Source organism: Brachycentrus maculatus, unplaced genomic scaffold (assembly GCF_059751285.1).
Source record: "Brachycentrus maculatus isolate JH-2025_06_01 unplaced genomic scaffold, ASM5975128v1 h1tg000514l, whole genome shotgun sequence".
NCBI lineage: Eukaryota > Metazoa > Arthropoda > Insecta > Trichoptera > Brachycentridae > Brachycentrus > Brachycentrus maculatus.
Genome location: NW_028281260.1, coordinates 280,824 through 293,616, shown reverse-complemented (window position 1 = coordinate 293,616; position 12,793 = coordinate 280,824). Strand labels below are relative to the sequence as shown.

General features: G+C 29.3%; 1 protein-coding gene across 2 annotated transcripts in view; it reads right to left on the bottom strand.

Moving 5' to 3' along the window:
* Window positions 1-878: 878 nt before the first annotated feature.
* The window catches only part of LOC148301801 (rhomboid-related protein 2-like), a 33,723-nt gene continuing 21,808 nt past the window's right edge, over window positions 879-12,793 (bottom strand). For both annotated transcript variants that reach the window (XM_088272691.1, XM_088272690.1), the window contains exons 2-6: window positions 6,330-6,918; window positions 5,241-5,384; window positions 3,290-3,469; window positions 2,404-2,587; window positions 879-1,220 (exon numbers count right to left, since the gene is read on the bottom strand). In XM_088272691.1, the coding sequence (XP_088128817.1) occupies window positions 1,075-1,220; window positions 2,404-2,587; window positions 3,290-3,469; window positions 5,241-5,384; window positions 6,330-6,872 (1,197 nt within the window). In that variant the 5' untranslated portion in view covers window positions 6,873-6,918 and the 3' untranslated portion in view covers window positions 879-1,074. The remainder of the gene's footprint in view (window positions 1,221-2,403; window positions 2,588-3,289; window positions 3,470-5,240; window positions 5,385-6,329; window positions 6,919-12,793) is intronic.

Sequence of the window (12,793 nt, the reverse complement as noted above, 5' to 3'; positions counted from 1 at the left end):
ATTCATCATTTTTAAAAATAATATAAATAATAAATGAATATTGCATATTATAATAAAATAATATATCGATGAATATTTATTGTATTTTATGAATGTATGTTAATTACATCTCATATTAAAAATAAAAAAATATTCGTCGTTTTCCAGAAAAGATGTACCAAGTTATTTTATTTTATATATTCAAATTATTTGTTCAATTAAAGAAATAAAAATATGAAAATCGACATATAAATATTTGATTATGTACGTAATGACTAGATTGATATTCGTAATATTTGATATCGACCGTACAAAATAATTATTTTTTTTCAGTCAGATAATATATCTTTTGTAAATAAACAATTTTGGATTTTTTTTCCGTTTATCCTTGTGTTGACTGTTTCGATTTTTTTTAAATGACGAATTTAGATAACAAAGCATTGTAAGTTGATTTTAAAAGAAAGAGAATAATAATCAGTCCCATATACGATTTTTTTCATACAATCAGTCCCATATAAGATTTTTATAAATTATCTAAGTCTACACACTAGAAAAAATCGCCTAGTATTCACATTTAATAAGTACATTGAACAATGAATCTCAAACGGTGGATTAAAAATGGAATTTCACAAGGAAAATGTGGATTGAAATTCCGTTATTAATATCAGAGATGAATCTTATAATTAATATTATAAATTATTTAAATGTTTATTATATTGTTTTGAATATTGAAAGCATCAACTTTGTGGATCATATTGATATATTATTTTGAGAAATAAAAATACTTTGTGTTCTGATCCACTCACATTTTTATTAACCAACTAGTTTTGGCAACAACCTGTTGCCCTCTTCAGGGTTTCATTTATTACTAGTATTAAATGAAACCCGGAAGAGGGCAACAGGTTGTTGCCAAAACTAGTTGGTTAATAAAAATGTGAGTGGATCAGACCACAAAGTATTTTTATTTCTCGAAATAGTTTATTATATTACTGATCGTATTTTTACTGAATAATTTGAAATTTAAATTCAGTCCTTAAAACAACAGATATTCTTATAATTTAAAAGGATAACGTGAGTTGGTTTATCACAGGTTCGTTAAGACAACTTCACCAAAAATATATTACACATAACAGACGCGGTATATGCAACAATCAAAATAACGAAGGATGTCCATCTTGCTATCCTTATATATCTTCTTCGATTATTACATCCTTCCTTTTCGCATCGTTCCTTATTACATCCTGGAACAAAAAATATAAAATATGGTAATAATAATACAATTCAATCATTTGAATCACTTTTTTAAAATGATTTATATTTAATTATTGTAATATTCATAGTAGAAATGCATTTCACTGTAAAAAAAAAGACATTAAAACATCAATCTTAATAAAATTCATACAATTAAGAGATTCGACGAGTTCAATTATTATTTTGGTGGTAAGAGATATACTAAGGGTTAGTTATTATCATAATGTATCTCTGAAACCTCCCGCCACCTTTCCAGGTCCGGTACAGAAACTCTTAATTTCCATTCGGACCCATCCATGCAAAACTTATTTTATAAAATTGATTAATCATACAAAGTTTTTCGCGATCAAAGAAGAAAAAAAACTAATGCTTTCAAAGTCCCTATACTGCCAGCGGGGCATGTAAGTTACAACTATAACTAGCATGTATATTCCACCAACATGTTTTAATACCCAGGGTGACAGTACCAGGTAACCCTACTAGGGGATGTCACCTGATAGAAAACCACCCGCACCGAAAGGCCAACCCCCCGCGATCTATACCCGTCTCCAAATCCAGAGTCCTAAAAAGGAACACCAAGAAATAAATAAAATAAATAGCCAATAATAGATAGTCATAATATACCTGTGTATTTAAAAAAAATACAGAAGAAAGAAAAAAAACAGTATTTACAGAACCTATGAATAAAGATAATGATTTTAAACTAAATTTCTATAATAAAGGTATAGAGATCCTGAGGGGTGAGGACGAAGTCAAAGTGTCGGCCTTTGTTCATACATCCTCCTCTCCCTTCTTTAATCTGCATAAAGTTTTTGTTCCTTAAGAATGAATTAAAATTATTCCTCTACGGGCAGCTGACAAAGAGTCCCTCAGAACTTTATAACCGCTGCGGGTGGATGGTGGGTTTAGAAAGAAAAAATATAAAAAATATACAATTTATATATATAAATATATATATATATATATATATATATATATATATATATATATATATATATATATATATATATATATATATATATATAAATATGTAATAAAATACCTACCTATAGATTTTATTAAGTACCTACATATAGTACCGACTTTCAATATTGTGACAGTCGGTAAAGCAGATCGCGCAAATCTACCACCAGATATCGCCAGGCGTCGCACTGGGAAAAACAAGAGAAATACCTGTGTATACTAGCATCCCCAGCGTGGCGCCCGCAGCGGCGCCCGCGCAGTGCGCCGCCCAACCGATGCGCGGCCCCGACTCGCCTGCGGTCCACGAGTGCGCCACGGAGAACGCGATGTCCGAGGCGGCCAGCACCCCGACAGAGAATATACGAAATATTTTGTAACGGAGATGACTGAACCTCTGAAAAGAAGAGAGAGAAAGTTATTTAATTGATATTTGATAAAAAAATCTGAAAATATCATTTTGTAAGTAGATAGAAAATGAAAAACGAATGATTCCGTTAACACTATTAGACAAAAATACAAAAAAACACAGTAAAGGTCATTTTTTTGCAGTACGTTTTTTTTCGCATTTTTGTACTAAGTAGATTCTACTTAGTCCAAAAATGCAAAAAAACGTACTACAAAATGTCTACACAATGTCCCTTACTGTGTTTTAAGTTTGGACAGTCGAATTGTATAATATGTTTTCTCCTTGTAAATAATTCTTTGTCTGCTTCTGCCTAAATATATGGAAAATGACTAGATAGACTGTTTTTGAGAAAAACTCCTAATTTAAAAATATATCAGCTTCCCTCTTTATGAAAAAAAATACGAATTCATCCATTAATTTGATTACAAAATAAACATCTTGATAAAAAAATATACAATGGGTGTATCAACCTAAGATGAAACTGAAATTAAAAATGGGTAAAACTTAAATTAAAAATGGATATTACTACAAAATGACTGTCGAATCAATTTATGTAAAAATCGAGATGAAAATTGATAAACGAATAAAATGATAAACGAATGACGAATAAAATTGTAGCCTAAAGTTTTTTTTAGAATTCCATTAGAATATATTTTTAAAAAAAAAAAGATTTTTGAAAAGCTGGTTTACCAATATGACGTTGGCCAAGTGTGACATGAGCAAGGCGTACACTCCGGCCGACGCTCCCACCATGTACATGGTCGGCTGCAGGACCGAGGCGCCCATGGCGCCCGTCAGACCGCCGCCCAAGTACACCACTGCGCATCGCCACAAGCCTTGCTCCAGTTCCAGATGTGTAGCCAGCAATATCTGAAAAAATTCAAATAATTCAAATAAATCGTATTTTTTTTAATAGTTCACAATAAACTTTATGTTTATGTCGTCATTTAAAAAATGACGAATCATATGTTGTTTATTTTTTTAACACACATACACAGTAAACGTTATTTTTTTCAAATTTCATAAATTATTCTTCTAGATTTATTTATTTTCTGTCCTTTAAAGTTTTTTTTATATATTTTATATAAATTTCATACACTTTTAGATTTAGGTTTTGTACTGGCAATTCTTGGTGGAACTTCATTTCATATTATAAAAAAATGTTTTTTTACAGTTTTATTTATGTTGACCGGCAACCGGGTCTCGTCGTTACCGACACCGTCAGACTGTGTCGCAATAGTCTGATGATGTCGGTAATGGCGAAACACGATAACCTAAATAAAATAAAAGTGGATAGTAAAATAACTGTTTTAATATGTCGATTTTTTTATAGAAGACCGATGAAGATATATTTTTTTAAGCTTTAATTTTAAAATACTATTGGTCCCATAGAAATTGACCCTCCGTACGAGTAATAACCTCATAGCTTCTACAATTATTTATAAATGTAAAGAAGTTCAAGATGTTGGTATGCACAAATGTGCCTACTAACGTCATGGACTTCTTGGTATATTTTTTTATGATCACTATACTACCTGTTGACGTATTGATATGCGAAGAAAAAAATGAGCAGTCTGTCTGATAAAGTCAAGGATTATCTTTGATCAATTCAGTAAAGCATGCAAATAAGTACGTTTTAAAAGACAAAACGTGTTTTTTTCTCCTTGTAATTAATCATTTAAAGATTATTAAGTTAGATAAATCCTTATTCGAAAGTATCCTTGAAAACATTCCGTTAAATTCGTGGTCAATTTTTATACACGAGTTAAAGGTCATGGTAATTTGATCCACTCCCTTTCTTTAATTTACGAGTAGTTTTTTGGCTTAGTTATTTTGACAACAAAAAGTAAAATTTACTCTCTTAGCATTTATATTTTTTTAGATGGGAGTTGAATTTATTGTTTAATTTGCTTATTACGTACAAGATTTATAGATCATTAAGTGGATTTTGTTTCTTCTTACTAAAAAAAATGTTTTATTTTAATCTGTGTTAGAAACAGGAGGGATAGTCAGTAACCTCTCAGCATTTGCTCATAGTTGGGAGAAAACCACGTAAAACTCCTCAGGAGACTGTTGACTGTCGTCGGGATCGTACAGTAAATATTATTAGTAAAGATTTTTAATAGTATGAATTCATACTTGCGAATCATACATTAATACAAGAAATTCAATTATTTGTTTTTTGTATTTTTTTTATTCATTACACGCTGGCATAAAATATTGTCTCAAGACTGTTAGGGCATACTTTTAACAACTCAATGATACTTTAAAGCCATTTATCCATATTATAGTCCAAACGCGCCTAGTGCGTATTTAACAACGATGCCATTTTTACAAACACTCATTCGTGACTACCGGTTTCGTTAAATCATTCCATCATCAGGTCATTGAAATAAAGTTATTACGATTTTCTTCCATTTTATTTTCATGACCTGATGATGGAATGATTTTCCGAAACCGGTAGTCACGAATAAGTATTTTTAAAAGTGATTTTACACAAAGCAAAAGTTGAATGATAAGAAGAGTGTTATATTACAGTACCACAAAGTTATAAATATACAAAATATATCTTGACTATTATAACTTTCGGTTTATCGTAATAATATGATAACTAATAGATATGATCACGGAATATACTAACCTGTATGATGATATTGAGGGTGAGATGAATTCCTCCCGAGTGAAGGAGCATGTATGTGAAAAATCTCCACACCTGGTAACGGTGGTGGGGTGAGTATACCAGAATTCTTTCAGCCTCATCTCCGCCCCAAACGAACACACTTATCTGAAATTTCAGAAATAACAACCTTATTTTTTTTTAACATCATCCAAACCTCTTTACTTTTCATTAAAAAATTCACTGATGTCCTACGTTTTGCAAGGTTTAAATATGAATCTCTTAATTTATGTGCTATGTATTTTAAATATTCAGGTCGCGAAACAAAGCTAATATTGTGGGTTGAAAAAATGAAAAACTTACTAGCTTTTTAGCCAAATATGCTTTAAAAAATTGAGTTATTCGATATTAATGTATCCCGAAATTATTATAAAATTATCTTCCTTTATATATTATACATACATATATCGTACAGGAGAAAGTGTCAAACTTACACAACGTAAAATGTTCAGGAGGGCCATTTAAGTCACTTTTACTTGGCAAGAAAATAAACATCAATGCAGTCATTTTGAAAAAATCAATAAATTTTACTTCCAAGTTTAAAATCCTTTGGGATTATTTTCAGGGCAATATTTAGCTAGTAAGATATCAAATAGTCAATGATCACGATTTTTTGTAAAAAAAATGCACTTGGTCACTTTCTCCTGTATGACTACGATATACACAATTACATGTATATATTATTGATAATTGGCATTGATATTGGTATATTATAGAAGGAGGCTTATCCCTCTTAAAAACAGGCGAAAAGTCCTACACCAAGCAGAAGAAGATATGATTAATAACTTATAATTTTTCTCAAAAATTCTAGATTACATATTTTTTAAGGTCACTTAACCGAGCCAATGACAGGTCTTAAATACTGGGATTTTTATCGCAACATCTATATGCATGTTCTACAAATCAACAAAATCTACAAAGGTCTCGAAATAAATGTTATATTTCGAAACCTTTATAGATATTGTTGCAAAAGGTCTATTTGAAAAATGTCTACGTTGCAAAAAAATCAAAATTTAAAATGTATAAAATTAAAAATAAAAAATATTTACAAACCTCTAGTAAACTAGCTGCAAGGATGAAGTAAGGTGGACAAAAAAACTTTAAATAAGGTCTGTTCGCCTTTTCTTTTCGTCGCGCATTCGTTAAAATATCGATGGAAATAGAGTCATCATCTATTCTTTGGCAGACCTTCGATACGGGAGATAAAAGATTCACTTCACTGGCAGCATCATCAGGCACCGTTATATACGAACAAGAAGTTCTATGGTCTTCGACCGTATCAGATGAAAAGGATCCGTCTGAAGATGAACTATTTGAATGCATCAGCTCATTTTTTTCATCGTCAGACGAGGAATTTTTCCTATTATGTAAATGATTTATTTTGTTATCAATATTGATGGTTTTAGAGTTATGGCAGTCTTTGGTCCATGCTCCGTTTGGGCACATGTTTTGTAATGTTGGCACTACTTTTCTACTCCTGTGTGGAGTCATGTTTGGCATTCTTTCTGGATCGTTTTTATTGTGTTTTTTTGTCACAAATTGATTTGGCGATTCGTTAATTGACCGAAGAGGAGATGACGTCGCGACCGCTGACATTGTGACTGCGGATAGCGAACCAACGGTTACGTCATCTTCTTGAGAACTGAAAATAAAGATAAAAACGAATCGGTTAGTACGTTCATGGATAGTTGCGGTTTATAATTAAAAATGATTTAACCCTTGACCACAGGTCTTGTTTCAGTTTTCGATAAATCACAACTTAATTTTCTTTAAACCCAGGTAACATTTGACGTAGGCAATTCTAAATTTTTATTAAAACCCCTTTTTGTATTGAAAAAATAAGTTTTTCTTAATAATAAATATATGGTTTAGAAGTTATTGAAGGTAAGGAGTTAAAAAATATATATAAAAAAATTCAAAATATTACATATTAATAAATAATTAATATAAATAAATATATTAATAATAATAAACAAAATAGCACAGTTGGACTCTTAATGAATAATACTATCGCGAGTAAGGCCTTAATACGGGACTATCATGACGAAAAAAAAAACTCCACCAAACTACCAAATACGTTTACTAAAAATATTTAAAATAAATGCAGCATGTTTTTTGAGAACTTTATATAAAATACAAACATAATATATCGCTAAAAAACTAAGGTAAATGCTAGTTGTCACTACATTTTTTACATGTATTGCCTCGGTGCTCGTCCTTTATAAATATTACGAATGTGCCCTAATATAGGGTTAAACAAGGAATAGGGCATCCCAAGATACTGCTAGCATTTATTCCCACAAATTATGTTAAAAATAGATCTCCAAATACTCGTATGATGACTAAATATACTTTTGTATCCAATATGTGTGATACATGCTCCAACCAATTATTTAAATTAAAAATTTAATTACTTCCGCTTTTAAGAGATATTAACGATCAGTCGATAGAATTTTAATTAGTGAGTATTGATTATTTCATGCAAATTTTCTTATTATTATAATAATGTACCCATTCAAGTATTTATCCATCTCGTGTATTCGCTTTGCACAGTGGTTTTTTTCTTTAAAATTTTCAAAGAGAAGAGAAACGATTCTTTTGCTAACCCAAATTCGACATACATACTCGTAATTTTGAAAACGTCAAAACCAAATAAAAAATGGCCGTCAATCGTAAACATAAAGCGATAAAAAAAACATGTAATAGTAATTTTTAACGGCCATCGAATTCGAGGTCATTATTACGTTAAAAAATTGTCGAGTGAATAAATTACAACTTAACCTTACCTTATACGGATTAAGACTAAAAACAAAAATTATATATACATATATATATATATATATATATATATATATATATATATATATATATATATATATATATATATATATATATATATATATATATATATATATATATATATATATAGCCAATAATAGATAGTCATAATATACCTGTGTATTTAAAAAAATACAGAAGAAAGAAAAAAAACAGTATTTACAGAACCTATGAATAAAGATAATGATTTTAAACTAAATTTCTATAATAAAGGTATAGAGATCCTGAGGGGTGAGGACGAAGTCAAAGTGTCGGCCTTTGTCCATACATCCTCTTCTCCGCTCTTTAATCTGCATAGAGTTTTTGTTCCTTAAGAATGAATTAAAATTATTCCTCTACGGGCAGCTGACAAAGAGTCCCTCAGAACTTTATAACCGCTGCGGGTGGATGGTGGGTTTAGGAAGAAAAAATATACAATTTATATTTATATATATATATATATATATATATATATATATATATATATATATATATATATATATATATATATATATATATATATATATATATATATATATCTTATTGCGAGTAGAATTTTAGTTAAAATGATAAATATTTTGGATGTATCAAAATTTTTATTAACAAATTTTGAATCAGAACCACTAAGTTCTACCGGAGTTATTTATAACTAGATTTTTTTCATTTGTATCTCAACATAGATGAAGAAGAATATGAAAGTATCGCAACAATTTTTTTTTTCAATTCCCATTTTGGCACATGTTATTATTGAGGTTAACAAGACTGAACACAAATAAGAAAGTTTACAAAATTTAAAAAAAAAATAAACATAACTAACACAGAGCAAAATATAACACAATAAACGGGTATTGTAAATAGATATATAAAAAATCATATTATCAAAGGTAAAAAATCAGGTAGGAGCACGTTTATAGGAAACAAATGAAAAAATATAACTAATCACTAATACAAATATCTTTCCATAAAGTATTTTTAGTCTCATAACACAAATCCTGAAGAGGGCAACAGGTTGTTGCTGAAACCAGTTGTTTTTTTTATACAAATGTGAGTGGATCAAAAAACAAAGTGTTTTATTTCTTTATTATTTAAATTTTTAGTTCATTTATTTTGGATCCCTGACTGGGTTCTATTTTATAAAGGTCAGGAAAGAAAAAAAACCTAATGAAGATTTTATCTTATAAAATAACTGATCTATGCCAACGAAATAACATGAACATACATCTCACCAATAGATGTCTCTAGTGAAGTTCTAGTGATTCAAGAACAAGGTTTCTAAATTGGTTCATATATATAGAACTTCCAAGAATCTGAGTAGTGTGGTTGTCAATAATGGGTAGAATTGGTAAATGTTACACGTGTGTAAAGTGATCACTTAAACCAGCCTATGACGGTCGTCAGCCCCGTAAATGCCCAGACTTCCATATTCTTCTTCATCTTTGATGAGATGTCAAAAAATAATATGAAAATAACTCATGTAATTGGAGATAATCCAGATTTTGTGAACAAGTATTTGGACACACTCAAAATGTTGTAAATAACATGAAGTTGATCTTTCAATGGAAGCATAAATACAACTTCCGAAATTTGAATAATATGGTTGTCCATCATGGTAAATGTAAATGGTAATTGTTACAGTGCAACTGACCACATAAACCATCCAATGACAGATCGTATGCGACCAATGTCAACGACCAGACCTCAATATTTTTATTATAATTTAAATTTAACATTGTTTTAAAATCACCTTAAATATTTTAGTAAAATATCTATAAATTACTTATTAAAATCACTATAAATAACTTAATTATAATGTCTAATGATTAATTAATCAGTCTTGATAAAAAAAGTGGTTAGCTTCGAAACCGGTAGACATTATAATTAAGTAACAATAAAATATTTACAATGATTTTAAAACAAAGTTACATTTTAATTACAAAATGGAAAATCACAAAGTTAGTGTTTCAAATATAAATTGTATCAATATTTTTCTTCATTCATGCTAACTAACACCTTTTTGAATATTTTCGTTGTTGTTGCTGTAAAATATAATGTGCCGAAATACAAATTTGATATAATAATTTAGAATAGATCAAAATACAAATTTGTAATGCCTCAATCGTCGAAAAAAATGGCTATTATGAAGCCTTAAACATTTTCACTTTCTGACATCAATATAAGTCAGTTAGTAAAACCACAACATTCTCGACCGAAAAGGAAAAACCGTTTTACGGTTGATCTTTACTTGTGTGCGCGTATGTACAAAGTATGTGATAATTTTTGCATAATTTTTTAGAGATAGAAACACTATTTTCCTTATTGGAAAAAAATGTTGTATGTCTTATCCTTGTTCTTATTTTATCAAGAAATAAAACTAACAAGAGTCTCCATCTGGATATATTTTTTGCTTCTAAATTATCTTCAAATGAAAAAATATTATAAACACAAGGAAATAATTTGGTTATTTATTTCAAAAGAGTTAGTTTCCACAAAGAGTTAGTTTACTCAAAAATTTACTAAATGATTTTCTTATTTATTTATTAAATACAGATTTTTTTATTTTTACAATTTAATACAATTTCTATACATTTCTACTTAATACAATCTAATAATTTTAGTTGCGCTAAGCCTCTCCAAAAAAAGATACTGAGCTCTTGTGCTTGGAGAGGGCCTTTTCTTTTCTTTTTATCTTTTCTTTTCTAATTTTATTTTTACTTTTATATTTAAAAATAATTACTGGGATACACACATTTTTATGCGGTGCGAGGAAGTCATCTTGTTTAGTTTTCTATTGTGTAGTCTGTATATGTTTATAGTGTTCGTTAAGATTCTTTTTCTGAATGTTTATGACTTTTATATTTGTAATTTCTAAAGGGAAGCTGTTGAAATTTTTTATTCCTAAGTATGTTTATGTAATTTTTAGACACTGTTTTGTGTTGCATATTATCATATCATATTACTTTATAGAAATATATAGCTCGGTAAGCTTAGTATATCCGTGCTAGATGTCAAAAGTTTGATTCCTAGTGGGTTCGGAATAATACATAATTTTAACTGTGATATTTATTTCATATCACCTTGTACTGGTACAAAAAGCACATCATTGATCAGCTTGCTTTCATAACACTGCGTTGATATGATCAGCTCCCTACACACCATTCGGTGCAAATAAGAATCAAAATAAAATTAAATTAAATGCTTCCATCAGGAGAAAAAAGATCGTGATTTATTAGTCAGTCTTTATTTGATCTTTATTAATATAAGAACATATCTTGTGCTTATGACTTCGTTTACATAAGTATAAAAAATTTATTTAATTTTTATTTTGTACACAAATTTTCATTCTCTTTTCTTTATCTTTCTGTATTTCTCATTCATTCTTTCTTAGTTAAGTAGCTGCCTAGCCATTTCTTCCTTCCAGCCAATTTATGAACAAGTGTGAATCAACGTAGGTGTTTGCAAAGTGCAAAGTTTAAATACTTAATTAGTTGGTATCTCATGAGAAGTCGGCACCTTCTTTCAATCTTAAAACGCACGCCACGGAATGCCATGATAGTAAGTTAACACGAGTTAACTATTAAAGGTTCATGACATTTATCTAAAAGAATTTGTCACTCATTTTGACTTTTTATTGGAATTAAGAGAACTTTAAACGTTTAAAAATCGATTTAAGTTTTGTACTGGTAGCATAAAATAACAACCCTATAGTTTTTTTCCTCGTGCATTTTATTTGACCAGTGACCGGGTTTCGTCTTTACTGATACGACTTTTTCATATATGTTGAAATGTAAATAAAAATCTTGGTAAAAAGTATTGGAAATAAATACTAAAAGAGCTTTCACTGTGCAGAGCAGATAATTTAAAAACGCACTGTTTTTTTTTTAATTAAACAATGTAATATACTACTTTAATGAGTTTTATTTATAAAAACGACTAGTTTCGAAAACTTACAGATACTATATATACCCCTAAATATATTTTTTGTTCGTTAGTTTTAATTTTTACCAGAAGATGAAAACATCTGTAAGTTTTCGAAACTAGTCGTATATATAAATAAAACTCATTAAAGTGTTATATTCAAATGTTAAATTTTAAAACAATAATCAACATGTCATTCCAGATAGTTAATGCTGAATCAATAAATAATATAAAAACGTACTGTTTATTGGGAGCATTGCAGGTAACACATTCAAGGAATTTTCAGGGAGAACATGCCATGTTGTGTTGCTCATAGAAACCAAACTCTAAAAATAGCCTAAAGGCCAGACCTGTTATAAAACAACGTATAAAACGAGTATAAAACGGAAAATTTGACCAAAACAACTCTAGATTCAAAGCGCAAGCTCGCATCATTTTTTTTTAATTAATAGAAACAGAAGACTCTACTTTTATTCTCCAATTGAACATGTTTTTAAATTTAATGCCTTTAAATCATATTCTGTCCATGTGCAGAAATGATATAAAAAAAATCATTTTACAATATTTCAAAACTACTTCTCCCACGTCCCGACAGAAAATGTTGAGGTATGTACTCAAAACCGGAAATTTCTTGTTCCAATAAATAAAACATTACACTCAATGTGGTGTTATACAATATTAATTGTATTACATTTAAAGCAAGGTACCAAATTGTGCATATGGCAATCGATGGCATTTATATAAATAATTATTTCCAGTCAATATATCAACACTGACTGGAAATT